Raw genomic sequence first — 22,310 nt, 5'->3', positions numbered from 1 at the left:
TCGTTCCGGTCCATTCCACCTCTACCATCTACACACAGCGAATATATGTGGTTCATCCATTTCAAGAAATCAGATAAACTACCGCTTTTATAGTCTTGAGTAAACTCTGTTAGCCCAACAGTGAATGTATTTGGTTTATCTACTTCATCCGTTTTTTCATATCATTTTAGGGGTTCATTTGGAAACATAAGAATGTCCAAAACTAGTAAGAATCACATCATAGGAAACAATAGGAATACTGATTTCCACCGTTAAAACCTTCATAGGGCCTACAGTGATCATCCAACCTGTTCATAAGATCAAAAAAATGTGGATGCAGGAAAAAGAATCAGCTTGATCCAAAACCTATATAGGCCCCAAGAAATTTTCAATTGTAGATGTTCAATTCACACTGTTTTCTGTGGTGTGGTCCACTTGAGATTTGGAGATAATGTATTTATGGAATCAAGCATTGAAATTATCTTGTAAAATTTATGGACGGAATGGATTATATACATAAATTACGGTGGGCCCCACAGAGTTTACTCAGTGCGCAATCCACTTCACTATCTCACTTTCATTTCCTAGTTACTGGATCATGGTAAAATTCTTAAATAGTGATGGGTATTTTCGTCAATCCATATTTTCATTAATCCATCATTCTCAAGAAATGGGCGCGAAGGTTCGCAACCTGGTCGTAAAACTTCCACGCGCGAATCCAACTCACGGCACGTGTCGACTCACGTGCGCCTCGTCAAAAGCCCCAATTCAAGCCCCCAGAGCTCCCGTTTCTCTCTTCTCAGCCTCCCTACAAAACCCTTCTCAGCTCTGAAAATATCGTCTCCAAAAACCCTCAAATTCTCTTTATCTGCAGCGACATCTTCTCTCTAGGGTTAGGGTTTCAGGCGATCCGATCTTTCTCTTGTCTGTGTAGGATTTTGATGGTTCAGCTGGTGGATTCCGGCAAGCTCAGGCCGGATTCCGATTCGTCGTGCCCGGGCAAGTTGCCAGTGAAGTTGGAGATCGAGGATCCGTTGGATGAAGAGCACGGCCCGCTGAATAAACGGTCAAAGATCTCCGCCCCTTTTGACCAGGTCCTGATTTATTTTTATTTTTATTTATTTTTTATTTTATATATATTTCGTGATTTTTGTTGTGAAAGTTTGGGTTCTTATGGGTTTTCTAGGGCTTGAGATTGGGGTAGTATACTGAAGTTTTTGTGTAATTTTAGGATTTTATAGGGTTTTCTAGGTGAATTTTAGCTTGTATTGGAAGATGGTGAAATGCAAAAATCTGATTTGGGTTTGGATTATAAGCGCTATTTCTAGTTAGAAAGGAAAAAAATGAAATAACATGTTGAAGGTAACTCCACTGGATCACAAAGCTCTGGCGGTTTGGGCATTGTATTGTAGAGTCTGTCTACCATGTTTGACCTCTAATAACTAGCAGGAAGGTGTCGGCTCCTATCAGATCCCTGCAGTACTTGCTTGCTGTTTTATTGCTTTGGCTACTTGTATCATGTATTTCTTTGCCACTTGTTGTAAAACAATACTTTTCTTGGTCTGCTTGCTACTGTTTGAATTTTGTTACCTTAAATTTATTTTTTATTTTTTAAATAAAATATACGGATGCATTTATTTGATCGAGTTTTTGCATGAGACTAGGTGAATGCAACACGTTTGGCATGGTCAGGTCCCATAATGGTGTTGGTAATTCACATTTTTAGAAGAAGCTATACTTAACATGTTTACCAGCTCCTAACTCGTAGTATGTTCCTACTGTCTGTAAACCAATGCAGTTTAGGCTATGTTTGGGTGAACCATTAATTGAGCTGCAATAATTTGTTCAATAGAGAGGAAATGCCCAAATTGTAATTACCATCCTTAATATTCTTAATGAGGCGACGGGGAAGCACCTCCCACTGCATTCCTTTCATTGCCAACTTGAAAGTACACAAATGTAATTTGGAGCCTTTTTTTAGAATATGCTTACTAAGGTAGGTATGTTGCAGCTTGGATGTTTCCATTTATTTGAACTTGTTATTGCAACTCAATTCAATGGAATTCAATTCAATTCAGTGGTACATCCAAATGCAGCCGATATGGTAATTCTGAGCCAACGCCAGGATTAGGAATCTGTTTATTTCAGTAAGAGTCAAATTTTAGAAGAATTGGAGAGCTACTGGTTTTGGATTGAAGTTTTATTTATTGCAGCAGTGGAGCACAGGAAGCAGCACTATTTCTCCCCAACCTGCGCACTATAATCCTCTTGATGAACCTAGTCCATTGGGTTTACGGCTGAGGAAAAGTCCGTCATTGTTGGATCTAATTCAAATGAGGCTTTCTCAAGGGAATGCTGTTTCAGGAGTTACAACTAGTGAAAACCTTGAACTGGGTAAAAAGAAGGATGTTAAGTGCACCAGTGTTTCAGCTCCTACTGACAAGCTGAAGGCTTCCAACTTCCCTGCTTCACTTTTAAGGATAGGGACTTGGGAGGTAATTGCATTCGATTTTTGAATTGCTGTTATTTGTTACAACAAGAATATGACTGATGAATCATGTTTTAAGACTTTGGTTTTTATTACAGCAAGAATACGACTTTGTGGACTTACTGATACATATTCCGTTTATGGTTTCACAATTTCTCTTTATTTTACTTCTCACATCCATTGACCGTTAGCTCTTCTAATTATTTTATTTGTTTTGGGGCCTGACTATGGTATACACTGTAGGCCCAGTGTCTGTGTACGCCATTCTCCCAGTCTCACCTTCCATGAACCATTGGCAGGCTTCCCGACGTGCATTTCAAAATGGAAATTTCAAAATAGGGGGCAATCTATTTGAAATGCACATTGGAGTCATTGCTAAACATGCTTTGATGGTTGGAGATTTGTGTACATCGACTCTTGATGTACATTGTTTGCAAAAAAAAAACTTTTCCTTTGTTTTATGGATGCTCCTCTTTCCCTGTTAGCAGGAAGTTTTAGTTCTTCATACAGAATGCAGCTGACTATAATTCATTTGTTGAACAGTGTGTGTCGAGATATGAAGGTGATTTAGTGGCAAAGTGCTATTTTGCAAAGCATAAGCTAGTCTGGGAGGTTCTTGATGGTGGTCTCAAGAGCAAGATAGAAATCCAATGGTCAGATATCACAGCTCTGAAGGCAACCTGCCCTGACAATGGTCCTGGAACCATGGATATAGTGGTAATCTCAATTGGTTGCCTTCTCTATGCTACTACTTGAAGATGCTTTACTGCTTATGTTTGAAAAAAGTTTGTTGTGCTATGTGTAGCTGGCTAGACAGCCTCTTTTCTTCAGGGAGACCAATCCGCAGCCTAGGAAGCATACGTTGTGGCAGGCAACTTCAGATTTTACAGGTGGACAGGCAAGCATACAGAGGTAAATAAACCATTTTATTTGCAATGTGTATTCCAATGTCGTTTCTTCTCCGTTTTAATAAATGAACTGTTATTGCATAAACATGTTCCAGCTAATTCATTGTTTTGTATATGTTCCTGAACAGTTGATTAATAATTTAGAAATGGTAAAAGGAGGGAAAAAGAAAGAATATTTTTAATGATTCCCCCCTATTTTTCTTTTTCTTTTTCAAGTTATTTATTTATTTATTTATTTTTCCCGTATTGCAAATGATTGCATCTCGGAATTTCCTAAATTTGGTCTTCATGGGCAATATATTGAAATCAATATTCCAAAAAAAAAAACTTAGAAAGTGATTTTTTTAAAGACGTGATGCTGAACGTGCCTCAGTGCCAAGTATGTCCAATGGACTTAGAAATCTTTGAGGAACGACCCTCAATTGATCTTTTTCCTTGAGTGTTGGGCATGCATCCAAAACACATAAAGCATGACTGTTAGCGAAGCTGTAAGCCACAAGTCATAAATCATGAACAGTTCAATTAACTACTCTCATTTAACTGAAACATCCCTTGAGTCTGTGCTCCCAAACGATCCATAGTTGTAAATATTAGCAAATATACGGCAAGAGATGATGGGGACCCGATAAAGGTGAGAGGATGTTGTTGTGGAAAAATATTATCAAGACTGAGGATACAGAAAAGAAGATGGGTTAATTTTTTCGAGGATTGGCATAGGTCCAGAATTGAGAACGGGGAAAGAGTAGGTTTCTGGCATGATGTTTGTTGTGCAAAATTGGGCATTGATGAGTATTTTCCCTTGTTCTGGGTCGTGAGCCAAAAAGTATCCTTAGGGCTTGTTTGGGAGTGTGGGTTTGGTATCCCCTGATTCGGAACCCCTTGGATTCAGAACCTCATGGATTTGAAACCCCCTGGATTTGAAATCCTCATAGTGTTTGGGACCCTGGATTGGGAATTAACTTTAATCCAAAAGTAGCTATGCGTGGTATATTTACAGGGGTTTGAATTTAATTACTAAATCAACTTTAATATCTCTAATTAGTGACGTATGTAATGTTTGACACAATGGTTGTAATAAGCCCGCTGAAATATATGCTTTGCCTGAAAATGATGAAATTCCAAATCTTGGATGGGCCACAAGCACAAGATCATGTCTGAGTGACTAACCAATGATTTTTAACCGTTGATTTACATGGACAATGTTTGGACGGTGTTGATCATCATTTTCAAGTAATTATAGTGATGCAATTGATAATCTAATTGTTTTGGGATATCATTAGTGGGTCATGTGCCCAATAGAATAATTCTATGGTGACACACATGTTACACATGCAACTCTTAGAAGGATTTTAGATGTAATCCAAGCTCTCACTGTGGATTTCAAACCCCCAGTTACTTTATGCTGCCAAACAACCAGGGGATTTGAAATCCCCTCAAATCCCCCCATATCCATGGTGCCAAACGACCCCTTAGTAATACAGGCGGCCCTTTGCCCCTCCAAGAATATATCGGTCGCTGCCTGTTTCAGCAATGCAGGCGTTTCTGGAGTGTGGGCACTGCCTTGTAGATGGAGCTTAAATGACGGCAAGGACGATGAATTTGTGCAACTTTTGCATGGATTGGATTTGGAGGGCACCTACTCGTCTCTAGACACTCCAGACTCCTTATCCTGGTCTACAGATAGATCAGGATCTTTCTCCACAAAGTCGATGTACACCTTAGAGTACATCCAAGGTTATTGCTTTCGCATGGCTTGTGGGGAGAAATAGAGTACTCACAGTTGACAATTTTTGAAAGAGGGGAATGATAATCCCAAACATTTGCCTCCTTTGCAAGAGTGATGCAGAATCGGTTAACCATCTCTTTCTATGTCTGTTTGCTTCAAGTATTTGGGCCAGCATCCTAAATTATTACGACTTTGCCGGGGTTATGCCTGATTCCGTGGAAGTTTTGTTCGAAGCCTGGCATGCAACAATGCTGTCTAAAACTGCTAAAGGAGAGGGGAGGAAAGCTATGTTAGCAGTCCTTTGGACAATATGAATGGAGAGAAATGATCGCTGTTTTACGAATGTAAGTGGGACTGTTCCATCAGCAATTAGCAAGTTTTTTTTTTTTTTTTTTAAATTGGAATATTGGCTAGGGGGTTGTTTTTGTATTCTGTTGCTTTCTCTAGTTCTGTTTTTCTTTGCTCTTCTCAACAAATTCTTTACCTTTCAAAAAAAGAAAAGAAAAGAATCCTCAGTAAGGAGTAAGGACTGCCGGTAATTCACAAGGTGGAAACTTAGCTAGGAACATTACATTTTGCCACAACTTGAAGGGGAAGATTGGGAATTTCTCAAAGCTTATGGGAGACGCCTTCATTGGTAGAGGCAGGGAAGATGAGGGGATTATGAATGGACCCAAAGCTATTTTTTCCTCAAATGGTTTCTTTGAAGCCTTGGTATAGTTAGGAAATGAAAATCTCCCTGCAATGGCTTGGAAAGATGCCTTGCTGCTATGAATTGCTCGTTTTCCTGGGCGTCAATAGCTAACACCATCTTGATTCTTGACAACCTTTAAAACGGTAACATTGGTGTCCGAACATTTGTATGCAAAGAGGTGGAGTTGGTTAATCACTTTTTTGTGTCTTGCATAGTGGTGCATTCTATGCAGCCTGGGTTCTTTAAAATGTTTAATCACTCATGGGTACTCTTAAGGTACTTTGTCCGACATCCTTAAGTACTTTAGAGAAGTTTGTTGGGTTGTATCCCATACATTATCTTATGGGGAATATGGAAAGAAGTAATTGAATCCTAGGGCACGATGACCTTGAATACATGCATGGTTGAACAAGCTAAAGGCTACATGCTTTGTTGGTTACTGGAATGTAAGACTTTATTGGAATTAAGTTGGCAGAGCGAGTTAGAGAATGAAAATAATCATGAGAGATCAAAGGGACTAGGTGGAGAATGGTAGGATACTCCTTCACAAACAAGATGTGAAAGAAAAGTCATAAATCATAATCTGTGATTTTTAAAAAATCATCATGTTTCTGGTTCATATATTATAAGAATTAAGTGGGGAAGTTAATGTTGTTACTGTCTATTTGTCATCTACGAATCTTCGTTTTCAATATACACGACATTTTCCTTGGTTTCTTTGTTGTTGGCCTCACCTGAGCTTGATCATCTAGGATGTAACACCTTGGTTCTCAAAACCCAAGGACAATCACTCGAGTATGAGAACCCGAGTATTACACTATGAAGTAACAACTTTACATCTAATCAATAGAAAATTTCATGACGTAAAGCAAGGCAATTATTGCATAAATTGAGAAGATCATAAGTAACAGCAAAGCAGTTCAATATAAGTAAGTGACAACAAAATGAAATCTCTTAGCAGGGGAGTTTTTATTACAATCCAAGTAGAACGTAAAGCATGAAACATGAAAGTATGCAAATCCAAAAATATCATTTGAACTCCAACGACTCAACTACGTCGGTATGAAGGCTCTCCTTGCTGAACTCCTACTTAGCCATCGCTGGAATCCCATCATAGGGGTCTTTACCTGTTCATCATACCCGTGTCTATTTGGTGCAACCGTACGATTGGGTGAGTGAAAACTCAGTGAGAATTTCCCGCAAGGATTCGTGCATATCAAGTTATTCTAACATAGTTTAAACCAATATATTAAATCATAATGAGAAGAATATGAACTTATATGTAATGTATGGAGGTATGAATGTATGCTCAAGTTGCAGTCTGGGGATGCACATCTAGTTGTCAAAATAAAGGGTCGCCCAAGGAGAACTAGTCACCCGGAAAAATACTCATAGGTACGCCCAAGGAGATCTAGCCAACCGGGAAAGACCATGCAGGTGAGTGCACCCAAGGATATCTCCTGGAAAAATACACGGGGTACGCTCGAGGAGTGTCTAATCTCGGAAAAGCCTTATATAAAGAAAAGCGCCCAAAGTGACCCAAATGCACAGGTTCTGTGAGTTAAAACTAAAGTGTTAGAACTTTCAGTAAATCGAACAGAGTGTGGCTTACATTGAGCACTCGGAAAAGCTCATATGTCATGCGTGAATGTCATGTACCATGATGCTCATGCACATTCCATAGGATTAACAAGATTACTCTCATAAGCATGATCAAGACTTGTGGTCTTTCAATAGGATATCTAGCATTTAAATATGAGCTCAATATAAATTCATTTACTTTCCCAAGGTACAAAGGATGGCCCAAATATGACATTTCAAACATATTAGGGTAGTAACAAGATTTCTACACATCTTAAGAAAAGAGATATCCCACTCCTAGTATTCATTGTACACTTTATGAGGTAGAAGGATTATAGGCGTCATGATTCTTTTATGTACAAAATTGAGCAAGTAGTAGGATAACATAAAGAATGCAATTTTAAATCATAGTTACTTAGTTATTAATCATAGGGCTTGAGTAAGTTAACGAAATAACTCATATTCACCACATCCAAATGGGAACTAGAAGACCAAGTTCTTATTTGTAACATTCTAAGACTTCATTAGATTCAAGTTATAACTATCTAGCATATATAAGGAGTTAATAGAGTAAACCCCTTAATGGAAACAAGATTATCACTTCCTAGTGCAACTAGTAGAAATATGCATGTACATAAGCAATTCCAATTATGGCATGGTGATCTTAAAGCAATTCTCATAAGATATGTTAGGGCAACATAATTTGAGGCATTCCTACATGCTTATCAACATCAATTCAAGACTAAGGGAACCACAATCAATATTTTCACAATTTCAATGTCTTAGGCTTAAATTATCTTAGAATTCGTTGAAATGAGGAAGCCAAGTGGGATATCCCTCACCTAGAGTGAATGTTCCTCTTAATTTGAACTTTCTTGTGAGTTTTCCTAAATCAAGGAAATGTAAATCAAATTCTATTCTAGTTTAGGTATGGATTATAGATAATTTGAGATTGTCTTTACTTGATTTGAGGTTGACTGAAGGAGAGTATCTCTCAAGGATATCATTTTGCAAACAGTACCTGGATAAGGCATTTCAAGATTTCAATGAGTCATGACTGAGTTGACTCAGTTGGGGTCTTCAACTAACGACTAGTGAAGAAATTTCAAGAGATCTACTAATCATGCGTTTAGGCTAATGATCCTTTGGATCAAATGTTTTGCAGATCCGCTCCAGATATTTCTGATATGGAGTCAACTCGACTCAGTTGGATGTCTACTGAGTCAACTCACCAACGAGTTGGGTGAAAGACTAGTTGAAACAAATGGCGTTTAGTGGTAATACCTAAACTGAGATCGGCTCCGACTGATGGTGTGGAAGAGATTGGGGTACGACTTGCGACGAGCTTGATTGTGTTGATCTCGAGAACGTGACTCGATTGAGATTGCTACTGAACCAGCTAGTCGAGTTGAGAGTTCGGGAGATGCTAGTCGTTGAAGTAATCGGCTAATGATTCCTGGGTCTGTAGCAACACTTCAGATTTCTAGCAATGGCCTGAAATATTCAGCCAAGGTCGAGTTAGACTCCAACCTGATTAGGGAATGGGGTGAGTCAACTCGTCACGGAGTTGAGATAGCTTCTAATGCAGGCAGCCGAATCGATGCCGAGTCAGCGGTTTTTGCAGCTGGCTGAGTTTGGATCTCGGATGGGGCTGGTTCTCCCTCATTCTCTCTCTCTCTGCTTTTTCTTTGGGTCAGACCCTAAATCCCACTCGCCGCTCTTAGCGACTCAGTCGAGTCACGCCACGACCGCACAAGCTACGGCGTTGTTACCGCATTCAAGCTCTCTCTCTCCCTATCTCTTTCTTATCCAACAATTTACCTCGGGAGTTGCCCCAACTCTTCGGGCTTTAAATAGGCCTTTGTCTGTTTCGAGAGGCTTCTATTGCTAATCATGGATTAGTTATGTAGTTAGAGAAGGAAGGACCGAGAATCCTTGTTAAGAGACCTTTATGTTCGGCCCGCTTATTGTATGGTTCAGGGCGACGATTTGGCATACGTTTATGATGGATAAGAAATGCTATGGACGGCTCGGATTAGTGGATGGGCCATCTCCAAAGAAGATGGGTTCTCGGTTGACGTGGAGAAGATGGGACCTTGGTCATGGCAGTTTTGTGATGACTGGCCGATCTAATGATCTAGTTCGTTTATGTGGTTCAAATCCTTACCAAAAGGTGCGTGGGGTCCATCACACGATGAGTATGGACGGTGGTGATGATAGCTACTCTGAAGGGGAGTCGTTATGAGTCGTAGCTGCGACTCGTCAAAACCTCCTTTTTCCTTACGAGATTTTCGGGCAGCCCTAGACCAGACGCTCCAGATTACTCGGACGAAGCTTCCAGTGGGCGAGTGATGGCTGGGTTTGGTAGTTGCTACGAATGGAAAGGATTCTTTTCGCTTTTTGTTGAGTAGGGAGCTAAAACCGGAAATGGTAGGGGTGACGAGGCTGCTGCTGCATGCGTGGCTGTCGTCTGATGCTCTCCAACGGCTGGATTTGCCAGCGCACCAACGGACGTGGATTTTTCCTCCTCGTCAGCACCCTCCCCTTTGCAACGTCTGTTCGGTCACTGACCGAGCTTGAGTGGGGTTCTTCCGACCGTGGATCTCACCGAAGGTGTCCCGTATCGGTATCGGTTGGCGTAACGGTGCCCTCCGAAATCGATACGGATACGGGGGCGTAACGGCGATACGGAGGCGTAATGGCCCATAACGGCGAAATTTTTTTTGCCAAAAAAATATGAAAAAATATTGATTTAATCCGGAATATTCTAAGCATTCTAAATATGCATTCATTTATAAATTGGAACATGTTTATGGTGGTGTAACGGTCCACTCTTTGGTGAGAAGTTGTATCGGACTGTCTGATTAATTTTTTAACCAGGTAACTTGAATTTGACTACAAAATTCATATATTTAATTTTTTTTAAATATGTAATTTATATACTTTAACAACTTGATATCATTTCTTCCAATAGTTCTTTTTTAAAAAATGAAATTAAATTCAGGTAGATGGCGTTACCAATTTGGGGCTGACTTGGAGGACCAATCTATTCTCCAAATCAGCCTCAAATTCATGTCATTCATTGTCATTATCTCACTTATAAATTGGTGGACATTTATTGGATAGTGAATCATAAAATAAAATAAAATCAAAAGGCCCTATTTTAAAAAATAAAAGCTCACAAATTAACAATTAAAACTATTTAAGTAATTTGATTTTGGCATTGTGAGTTAGCAATTGCAGTCCATACTTTAATTGTCAAATTTTAAGTTAATATATGTCTCGTGTACAATTTTTTAAGGCTTGAATTAGGAGGGACTCAGATGTAAATTGCAGCACACGTGTCAAAGTTTTTTGGGCCCCACCTGTGATGAATGTGTTATATCCACAACGTCCATTCATTTTGCCAAATAATTTTAGGGCATGAGCCCAAAAATGAGGCACATCCAAAGCTCAAGTGGATTACACCATAAAAAACAACAATAATTAAATGTTCACCATTAAAAATTTATTGGGGGCTAGAAAAGTTTTAGATCAAGCTGACATGTGTGTTTTCCCTTCATCCACGTCAATGTGACCCAATTAATAGGTTAGATTGAAAATAAACATTACAGTGGACTTTAAGAAAATTTTAATGGTGAGCATTCTATAACCACTTTTTCCTATGGTGTGGTCCACCTAAGATTTGGATATTACTAATTTTTTGAATCCTGACCTAAAATGATGTGGCAAAATGGATGGACGATATGGATAAAAAATATACATCATAGTGGGGCCCACTCGGGTCTGATCAAATTGGATGGAAAATAAACATTACCGTGCACCCTACGAATTATTTAACCGTGAAAATCATTATCTCTGTTGCTATTTTTGGTGTGGTCCAGATGATCTCTGGATATAATTCATTTTTTGGATGGTGCTCTAAAATGATCTCTGAAAATAGACGAACGGTGTAGATGTAATAAATACATCACTGTGGAGCCCATATAACTTTGATCTCCTTTGAACCGTTCGTACAACTCGGAGCTCGAGGAGTGGCAGCGCTCGTCTTTGCGTGACACGTACCTATAGCAGTATTAAAAAAAATTGGGGAGAGAGGGAAATGAAAAGAAAAAAAGAGGGAAAGGGGGAAAGAAGAGATTGAGAGAGAGAGAGAGAGAGAGAGAGAGAGAGAGAGAGGAAGAAGAAGAACAGGAAGAAGCAGGCGCAGCCGCAGCTGCTCGAGAAGAAGAATAAGAAGAAGAAGAAGAAGAAGAAGAAAGAGAAGAAGAAGAAGAAAAGAAAGGAAAAAAAAGTAAGTTTTTTTTTTTGGTTTTTTTTAGGGCCCGTCACAGCCGTTACGGGTCCGTAACGCCCGTAACGGCCCGTAACGGCCGTTACGATCACAGAATTTCGTAACGGCCGTTTCGACCCCGTATCGCGTAATGGGTCCCACCGTTACCGTTACGTATCGGCCGTTACGGCCGATATGTAACCGATTTTGGATACCCTGATCTCACCGTGGTTAGGGTCGGTGGGCCACTACGATCCTGATGGACGGTCTAGATCTAGCTCTTGTATTTGGAAGGACAACCATTTGCATTGTCAAACGGACGGTCTGTTTTGAAGGTGCGTCGGGCGGGGGAGGTTTTTGAATTTAGTTGGAGTTTTTGGTTCCTATTGGGTCAACTATACTTTGACCCGATACTTAGGTATTGTGTGTGGCGTGTGCCCATTATCTGTGTACACGCACAGATCAGATGTGGGTCCACGTCATGATCCAGGCCGATCAACACCATCCATTGATCTTAGAAGGCCCCCTAATGGCCTGTGGTACATTCTAAAGGTTTGGTGAGTCATTCTAGGAGGGTTTTCGTCGATAGGTGTAGAATACATCACATTCTATAGTCATTTTAGTTCCAACAAGACAATAAAGGTAAGCTCATGCGGTGATAAGTGTGATCTGGGCCACCCATTTGTCGTAGTAAGCCTTTTGTCTTTCTCTGGTTCACGATCAGTCTGATCTACGGTTTTGATGGCTGGTTTGATCGATTTATTGGTAACCATTGGTATTGTTGATCCTATTGGCAGACTAGAGTTCGGGAATTTAAAGTGTGAGTTGTTACATGTCTAGTCTAAATTAGATGTGTTCTCACACGTGTGTAAAGTTATTTAGATTTCTATAGTAACACCCGAGTATAGAAAATACGGGGTGTTACATTGGACCACTTACAGTAACTTTCCTTCTCGGGTTTTGTGAACCCTCAACAGTTTGAGACGTCTTCAACATCTATTGATGCAATCACATCTTGTAGAGAGATTTCTCACTGCGTGCTACTATACGGCTACAATACTTCAACAGCGTGCTAGAGTGACATGACAGTAGCATGTTTATCTTGAGGCCTAGTATAGTTTGGAGTCTTAGGAGGTGGTTTTTTGTTTTCTTCTAGAAAACAATTTAGTTTTTAGTAAGCTTTTTCATGCATATTTCATTTCAGTTTTTATAGTAAGTTGGATATGATTAAGAGTCTTTTTGCATCAATTTGAAACAGTTCAAGTTTCACTTTGAAACCTATGTACTTTATTCCATAAATAGGGTAGTAGGTCATGCATTTGAACAAGATTCTATGATTTTATGAACTAAGAAACTATTTGCTTTGAATTTTCTGTGATGGGATTTTTCTTCTAGAGTTGTGGTGCCTTAGAAACCGTCAGTGTGATTCCATTGGCTTTTTGTGGAGCAACTGCACATGTTTATCCTTATGTTATCATCTTTATGCTTCACATTTGGTATGTGGGATTCACTTTATGCAATTAGTTCCATCTCTTGATCCTATTTGCATTGTCTTCCTAGGTTACCACTTGTAGTAACCTCCCTTATTGGCATTTGTGAACCCTTGATAGTTTGTGACATCTCTATGGCAATGCCAACTTCTCCCGAAGGTCCTCTCTTGGGAAATTTTGCTCATATTCCTCATTACCCAACTTTATTCTCAACTAGCTCACTAGTGGCTAGAGTGCAACTCAGGTGGGTTAGGTTGGGTTGAGGGTCAATCCAAGCCCAACTGAACATCAAGAGATCAAATCCAGCTGAAGCTCTCCAACTAAAGCTCAACCCATGCTAATGGATACTCAGCCCTAACACAAATTAGGTTGGGTTAATAGTTAAACACCAAAATCTAGTAAACTAACACAAAATCAAACATAATAGTTATAATTACCAAAATAACATTAGCAAAATAAAATCTACAATCACCACTCATAAATAGATAAAATTAACGAAATAAATTATAAAAGAAAAACTCACTAATGTTTAGAGCAGTGTTTCAAATAGTGCTCATAGCGTGGCTGATAACGTAAATCCTCTATAGTGTATGCTACAAGGGTCATAGCGTACGCTACAACTATATAGCGTGTAGCATACTCTACAATGTATTTTTTGTTTATTTTTGAAGAGTGATGAGAACATTTATTTTCATTTTATTTTTTATTTTTTTAGTGGTGATCCTTTGTTAAAGTTAGTGTGAAACTCACACGCTAAACAACCTTTAAAACTAAAAGGAATAAGTATTGAAAGTTGGTTTTCAAAAACCCCTCTTCCTATAGATGACATCTGGATTTTACTTGATACTCTTGACCTGTGGGATTTTTATTTCTTTTTGTACTTGTGAGTTGTGACTTGTGGTTTTAATTAGACATTATTAATTAACGTGGTTTGATTTAGAAAAATTGAAGTGGTTTGATTCACAAAAATTAAAGTGGTTTGCTTAAAAAGTTGTTGATGATTATTTGATTTGGTTTATGACTTTGTGTTATTGGCTTTTTATAAATGATAATTAATAACTTATTTAAATATGCTTATACTTGAAAAAATTAATAATCTTTTAGCCATTTTTATAATATTTGTTTTTTAGTTTTTTTTCCCATACTATTTATCATATTTTTCTTATATTTAAATTAAAAAATATAAGTATCGTGTAGCTTACACTACATGCTACACTATTTACATTACACGCTTTAGAGTGTTGAATGCTACACAACGCGCTACCGCTATTTAAAACACTGGTTTAGAGAGATTATTCAAAAGTCATCCGCCATTTAGCATTTGGCCCTTGGTTTAGTTCCGTTCACTAATCCTTTTTCCCATGCATGGATGGTTCTGATCATGAACTCTATATGGTGTAAGAGTGCACAACGTGGACAATACAACGTTTAGGCATTAGGTTAGTTCTGATCATGAACTTTATATGGCGTAAGAGTGCACAACATGGCAATACAACGTTTAGGCATTAGGTTAGTTCCGATCATGAATCCTATTTTCCATGTATGAATGGTTTTGATCATGAACTCGATATGGCGTAGAGTGCACAACATGGACATTTTTAATCATGAACCTTGTTTTCCGTGCAAGCCATGATTTTATGTTTATACCATGTATATTGCTCATAACTCGTGTATATGTGATGCATATGAGGTTGGGTTTGGATTGCCCGAGGCCTCAACCTAGGCAACCCAAACCCAGGCCCAACCCTACGTGGGGTTGGGTTGATGACTTTTAGTGCAAACCCAAACCAACCTAAAATTCAGGTTGGGCCAGTAGGGTTCGGGTTGACCCAACTCAAGTTGCACTCCTACTAATGGTGCACTTCTCATTAGTAGGCCCATGCAAATGGGATCAGAAGCATTTGGTTTATCTTTGGGAGTCATGGATCTTCCATAATTCCATTGGTGATTGGTTGGTAGAATGGCGATGTGGGCCACTTGAAGGTTGAAAGGAAATCCTTTGGAAGATGGATTTTTTTTTTCTTCTATATATATATAGGAATTTATGGGAATTGTGGAAGGAGAGGAATAGAAGAATCTGAGGATAGAGTTGCTTTGGATGAATTCTTGAAAAGAACTTTGCCAAGATTATTGAGTTCTGATGAATCAGGAAATCCAAGAATGATCTATGGTGGACCTCTTAGGAGATTGGCTTGCGGTGATAGTATGTCGCCATTAGCAGTTTTGACTGGGTGTTGGATTTTTGGAACTCCCCTTTGTTTTTGTTTGTTTCGCCTTTTATTTCTTTGATGGCCAATGTACTGACGAGATGATTTACACTTGTTTTATTGGTCATTGCTAGGCATTTTTTTGTTTTCCTTTCACGCACGCGCACGCGCACACACACACACACTCAATGCATGATGATAGATCATTTAAAATCTGCTTCTGTCCATTCCTTCTCTGTGGGGATCTGTAATAACCATAGTCAGGATAATTTGCCTAGGTGACTAGACTTGGGTCTATTTCGTAGGCCGTGGCTGTCTAAGGTTTCCTGGGAGCACTTACAGATGCCAAACCTACCCCTAGTCATCTCATCATCTATGTTTAATAATTGATTTCATATGTCTGTAAAGCGCAAATGGTTACTACGCTAAACATATTTTTGCGTATGTAATAAAAATGCAAAATGGCTACTATATTATCAATGATACAAATATCATATTTGCTTGCCTTGTTTCTCAATGATCTCTAAAGCACCCAAATGATCTTGTAGGCCCTTGAGGGTTGGCTGCCTCATCTGTTATGGGCATCCAACCACATTGATAAACACACAACAATTCTTGAATGGCACAAGAAAATGGTTTTCTTTTCTTTTTGAAAGGCGACAGTAGCCCCCCCCAGTAATCCGCCTTCAGCCGTCGTTGTGATGCAGTCCCAGTGCATGATATACGTAGCTACGTTATACATGGAGTAACTCCCGATATAGCAGTAAAAGCAAGACGTGTAGGTGGATCGACTCATCAAGTTCCCATTGATATTTGACGAAGATCTTTCTATAAATAGATAGGAATGAGTGTTCGATATAGGTAGTGGATAGGATCCATCTGCTCTCTCTCTCTCTCTCTCTCTAAATGTATGTGTTTCTTTAAAAAAATGTATAGAGCACTACGTTGGGGGGGGGGGTGGTGCGGCGGTCAACTTGATGCGGGAGAGGCATGAGTGCAGTTCGATCGTCGCGGTGTATTCGTTTGTAGTGAGTAGGGCTCCTTCTCAATGCCCGGGCATCCATCCAATGCATTCTTTTCGATACAGTACGGTACACTGAACACCAACCCAATCTCGATGAAAAAACAGGCACACAACCAGCCCGCACTTCAAAGGAAACTTCCATTTTCACTTTCTTGAAACAAGTGTGCACCAAAAGTGAAAAGATCTGCGACGCACCGCAGCCTCTAAGATACTTCAATGGGTCCATCCTAGACAAAAGCCAGACTTGGTAGGCTAGCATGTAGTGTCTAAGTCTCTCCGTGGCCCAGACAAGCGCAAGGCATGCCTTTTCAAGCGAAGAGTATCTAGACTCATAGCATTAAGCGCGATAGCTACGAGGTGGACTCCATTGCGTGCTTCGGGTGTGAGTTCCCCTACCTATCTATCTCTTGACTTTGGACGGACTGTTATATAACACAAGGTGTATTCAGCAACAGACAGAACTGAACCAGGCCAATGCGCCAATCGGAGAATAGGTTGCCGGGACCGGGAGAGCAAAAACCAGCAAGGGCCGAAGCAGTGCAATCAACGAACGAACGCTGCGCCGAGGAAAAGGAAGAAGGAAGCAGGGAGAGGAGATGGAGCAGCTTGAAAAAGAAGCTGCTCTTATCTCCTCTGCCCTCTGATATAATATAGTCCGCCCTTACTCAATTCCGAATTCCGTCTAGGCTTTCTTTCCGCTTATCTTTAAATTCCATTTTTTGTCAATTATTTCCTAAAAGAAAGAGAATGAGCACTGTGAACTATCCGTTTCAAAAGGATAGTGGTTCGACCCCGAAAACAACGTTCAACTTGCATGTGTTAAGCATATAGCTAGCGCCATGTCGATGTTACTTAAGAGAATCTTAAGATTAGATTCTCTTTAATACAATCTATCATCTCAAGATCTGAACTAACGATTTGATTCAAAATCTATAGATTTTTAAGTTATTATGGTCATAATTTAACTGATAGACAGTTGATGGAACGATTTCCTGTTGGAAAACTTGGCTTTAAAAATGAAGGAGCCAAAAATCAAATGGAAGAAAAAGAGGAGAGATTGAAGAGTATAGAAAGGTGTTGCTGTTCAGGCCACTGCAATTATGTTATGTCTCAAAAAAAAAAAAAAAAAAAAACAAGAAGAAGAAGAAGAGCTAGGACCTCCTCCCAATTCTGCTAGATCTCAATATTCCTTTACATCTGATATCCCAGTCCACACCAATTTGAAAGCAGTCCGAACTCCTAACTATTGTGCCTGAGCTATTCACATTTCCCTCGAACACCCTTATATTTCTTTCTAGCCAGATGGTCCATAGCACAGCAGGTCTCACCACGTTCCAGAGAATTCCACCAATTTCTCCACAAGCAAAGGAATGACAACCTGCAATCAGATTTATGACTGAACTTGGGAATACCCAAGAGATGGTAAAAAGAAAAAAACCATATTTCTTTTGCAACAGCACAATTTAAAAGAACATGATTTATCAATTCCTCATTACAGCAGAACAACGGGCATCTGTTTGGGATGAATATGCCCCTTTTTTGAGGTTATATATCATAAGTATCTTCCCATTGCAGGCTAACCAGGTAAAAGCCCTAACATTAAGGGCAAATGAGCTCCCCAAATTATAGAAAAAACTGCCTGGCTATTTATAGAACTCATGCAATGGCTTCGAGACATAGAGGCTATTGAGAATCTCTTGCTGGATTCAAGCTCCCAAATTCTTTTATTCTCATTTTGTGTGGGAATACAAGTCTTGTTAAGGATTTCCAACAATTGGATAGAGAATGGATTTCATCCTCTCAAGTTCCACCTTTTTTTTTTTTGAAGTTTTTTTTTTTTTAAAGTTCCTCCTGAACGTTGGGCACTGCATGACCTTTCCCCAATCCTCTCATATGATTCTCTGAAGGTCCTTTGTTGATGGCCACATAATATAGTTATTCAAACAGCTCGCTAAAGGCATTTCTGAACACCACTTTATCCTCCCAATATCCGATATTATCTCCTGTCCTCACTCTGATCTAAAAAAACTGCTGCAAAACTGATTGGGCCATGATATTTCCCTCTAGATTTGAGATCCATTTCTTTGTGATGCTTGATACATGTCCCAACCATGCTCATTGTTTCCTAATTGCCTCACCTTTTCCTAGCAGTGAAGCCTCACTGTTTCGTAATCACCATCACCATTTACACGATAGAGTGGTGTTCTTCGTTCTGATGTCTTTTAGGCCCAAACCTCCTGCTCCGATAGGTCTGTACACATCATTCCAGGCGACTCTGTGGAATTATTAAGTCTTAAGAATTGCTTCAAATTTATTGGCGATCTTAACAGGAAGGCGAGCCAATGCACTGGGAGACCAGAGAGGATCAATTCAAGTAAAATTATTCTTCCTCCAGGGCTTCCCAAAATATTCTTATCTTGATAAGCAAATTCCAAGAGAAAGAGATGGCTGGACTGAAAAGAGAAGGATTTCCAATTTCTTTCTTTCTTTTATTTATTTATTTATTTATTTTTTTTTAATTTTAAACTTTCATGTGTTATATAAGAAGAAATCAAAGATGAGCCTGCTCTGTAAATTTTTGTATGGGGTCTTTGGACCTAGCCTTTTCTTTTGAATGTGCTTCGTACAAATCTCTGTGCTTAAATGTTTGGGGCCTTAATGGTTTTCATTTTTTGAATGGATTGTATTCAGAAATATTTGTGGAATCTGATCGATAAGAAAAAAAAAGAAAAAAAGAAAGAAAGAAAGAAAGAAAGAAAGAAAGAAGAAGAAGAAGAAAAGAAAAAGAACTGTGTGGGATACAACACAAAACCCTTAAATTATGCGTATGCATGCCATGTGGCTTCAATGTGCAAGTCTGGCCAATCATGCAAGCCCCTGTTCCCTTATAATGTATATTGTACTTTCTCACTATTTTCCTTCTAAAATTTATGCATTTGGTTTGGCACTTGTAACAGTAATGGAATTGTTGATTTGGTGCATGCAGGAGACATTTTCTACAGTGCCCGCAAGGCTTGCTAAGCAAGCATTTCGATAAGCTTATCCAGTGCGATCCTCGCCTGAACATGCTGAGTCAACAACCTGAGATTATCGTTGATAATCCATACTTCGAATCTCGAGTTTCTGTTTTCGAGGACCAAGATGAATCCAAATCCCATGGCTTTGATCATCTGAAGAGTGAATATGTATCCACCTTCTCAGGTTTCCAAGATGCAGCAGCATCGCCATCAGCTGCTCAGTCATCTTCCTCCTTGAATGAGCTACGTGACCCTGTTGGTAGAAGAGCGCCTGAAGCTGAGTCCCGTGGAAGTCCTTCACCAAGCTCAGGTATGCTCAAGACTGTATTTGACATGTGCGAATGAAATGCTTCTTAGATGTTGTGAGAATGCTCTTGATATCTATGCCTAGACGCTGGTTGGGTGGTGAGGAGGCGTGGCGAGATGCGATTGGCAGGGCCGTACACTGTTAGAGATGGGCCAAGTATGTACTTGGCTGAAAAACCTTTAAAATGGCCGGGGCTATCTCTGACAGCGTATGGCCCCACCATTCGCATCTTGCCACGTCTCTTCAACATCGAGGTGGGTGGTGAGGACTGGCCCTATTGCCCTGGATTGAAAGGATGACATGATCCGTCTTTCATGTCCGAGTAAGTCCCCTTCCAATGGAATTCACTGAAAAATGGTCAGTTCAATGATTTTGTGCCTTTCTCTGCTTCCACATTCCTTGAAAAAAGAAAAAAGAAGAAGAAGGGAACAGACTCCAGTTATTTGTGTACCATTTTGTCAGGTCTGCCTGTAACTCCAAAGTGCCTTGTATCATTTTGGTATGCTCTCCGGACTCCAATTGGCGCCTTCTGCTAATTTCTTTTGGAGTTAAGATGCTGTTCTATTTCTATGTATGTAAAGGGGCATCATAAATGCTCGGCCAAAGGGTTCATGGAGTTAGGTTTGGGTTCTGAATTTGTACAGGTGGGGCCCATGGCTCAGTTATCCTAACCTTTTCGTGTGATGGGTGTCACCGTCAATGGTCCATGCACCAAAGGTCGCCCAGATTGAAGTCTTCACCATCGAATGTTTGGCCTTTCTTTGGTTGAATTCTAACAGCTGTATTTCCTTTTTTACCTTTTGCTTTGTTGGTGATCAAGCAAAGGGTTAGGATTTTTGTTCTGGCAATACACAAAATTTGGAAGTGATTTCATTTGTCTGTTCATAAAGTTACTTAGGGCCAGTTTTCATAAACGGAATCCTCAGTGAAAGAATTGATCTGCACAAGGAGTTTCTATGAATTTTTGAGATGGCATCATTCTTCAACATTTCACCAAAGAGTTGGTAGAAGGAGCTCGATCTATATCTGCAAACCAATCTTGAATCTTGATGATAGGACATTGGTTAATCAACCTCTCAAGACATTTTCCACACCTACCCTTCATTTTAACTTGATTTCTAATGTTGGTTCCTGTTTCAGTTATGGATGCCCGAGCCATTGAGGAAAGCAGCAGCAATGAGAATGAGGAGTTGAAGCAGCCACGTCACTGGGATCAACTCAAAGTGCCCGGAATCCGTCCCTCCATGTCCGTGAGCGATCTGGTGACCCACATTGGACAGTGCATGCAGATGACTTCCAGCAATCCAACTGGAGAAGGATCGTGGGGTAGAGACATGCTCGATGAGATAACCCAGTACCTACTCAGCGATTCCCAGTTCTCGGCAGCCTCTGATGAGCAATCCCTCATGTCGAGGGTGAACTCCCTCTGCTGCCTACTGCAAAAGGATGCTGCCACAGTCCAAGACCCGCAGGTCAAAAGTGAAGGTGTGCAAGGAGTTGAAGATGGCCCGGGCAATCAGCTAAAGTCTCTGCCAGAATCGGCATGCGAAGATAAGGCAGTTTGTGATTTTCTGGCATCCGAGGGGGAATTGGACGATGTTTCTGACCGCAAGAAACCGCCGGCCATGTCGCGAAAAGACTCGGTTGGGGATCTGCTGCTACACCTTCCTCGAATTGCTTCTATGCCACAGTTCTTATTCAACATCTCAGAAGATGTTGATAATCAAGCTAGATAGCAACCGTTGTAGAGATGACACTCAAAAGACCTCTTGTTATTCTCTCATTTACTAGGGAGGAGCTCTGTTTGCAGTTGTGCACCTGCCGTCGCCAAACCCAGATTCCCCACACATCCTGATGTGTCACGCTGGTGAGATCTCCCATTAATCATGTGGGCCAGGCAATATGTGGAGAAAAAAAAACAAATAAAATCAACGGGTAGAAATGGAATACCAATGCTCAGCTTCACTGTAGCCTGACAAGCATTATTTTGGGGGAGAACAGGTTGTAGGCAAAGCCTACAATCGTGTGTAGGTGATCAGTTATCTATAATTGGGCCAGGGGAGATTTAACGGTGATGAATGGCCTGGTCCCTGTGTGCCATGTTAGCATGTGTGGTCTAGGTTTGGTGACTGTAAATGCACGGCTTTCAAGTAGAGATGTGCACCTCGTAGTGAATGGGGATATATTGCATGTTTGTATGGATGTCTTTTGCATGTCAGGAATCAGAAATATGGTGATGATGATGGTCCTAAATTAAGTAGTGGATGTTGATTTGTATTGAAGCCTTTTTCTTTTGCATATCCTTGTAAAATAATACCCCACCTGAAGCCAAGTTAAAAGTCTCTCTCTCTCTCTCTCTCTCTCTCTCTCTCTCGTATATGTGTGAATTGGGTTTGCAGTAACTTTTTTGTACTGGGCTTCCAGTTGGGCTCTTTTTCCTCTTTTCTTTTTATTTTTTTCTGTCCCCACCCTGGCCCACGTGACCAGGATCATGATGCTGAACATGCTCACCATGACCCAAAGAGCATGCATGTGGAAAATTGCCAATATAAATTGAGTCGTGGTTGCACATACATATAAATGCCAATATCCCAACCTTTCTAGGCTTGTTATGAA

The 22,310-nt window shown here is 40.0% G+C and overlaps 1 protein-coding gene across 3 annotated transcripts; it reads left to right on the top strand.

Moving 5' to 3' along the window:
• Nucleotides 1-727: 727 nt before the first annotated feature.
• LOC131217060 (uncharacterized) lies at nt 728-22,044 on the top strand. 3 transcript variants are annotated; one of them, XM_058211789.1, is made up of 6 exons: nt 728-1,073; nt 2,196-2,474; nt 3,011-3,184; nt 3,273-3,379; nt 19,357-19,697; nt 20,835-22,044. In XM_058211789.1, exons 1-6 carry the CDS (start codon nt 921-923, stop codon nt 21,428-21,430), a joined length of 1,650 nt encoding a protein of 549 aa, XP_058067772.1. In that variant the 5' UTR covers nt 728-920; the 3' UTR covers nt 21,431-22,044. The 3 variants fall into 3 exon arrangements, with proteins under 3 accessions (XP_058067772.1, XP_058067773.1, XP_058067771.1); XM_058211788.1 differs by having other exon boundaries at nt 730-1,073; nt 2,193-2,474; XM_058211790.1 differs by lacking the exon at nt 2,196-2,474.
• Nucleotides 22,045-22,310: the final 266 nt, after the last annotated feature.

This window comes from Magnolia sinica, chromosome 10 (genome assembly GCF_029962835.1).
Source record: "Magnolia sinica isolate HGM2019 chromosome 10, MsV1, whole genome shotgun sequence".
NCBI classification, from domain to species: domain Eukaryota; kingdom Viridiplantae; phylum Streptophyta; class Magnoliopsida; order Magnoliales; family Magnoliaceae; genus Magnolia; species Magnolia sinica.
Note: the sequence above shows the minus strand (reverse complement) of the source record. Positions and strands in the feature narration are given on the sequence as shown.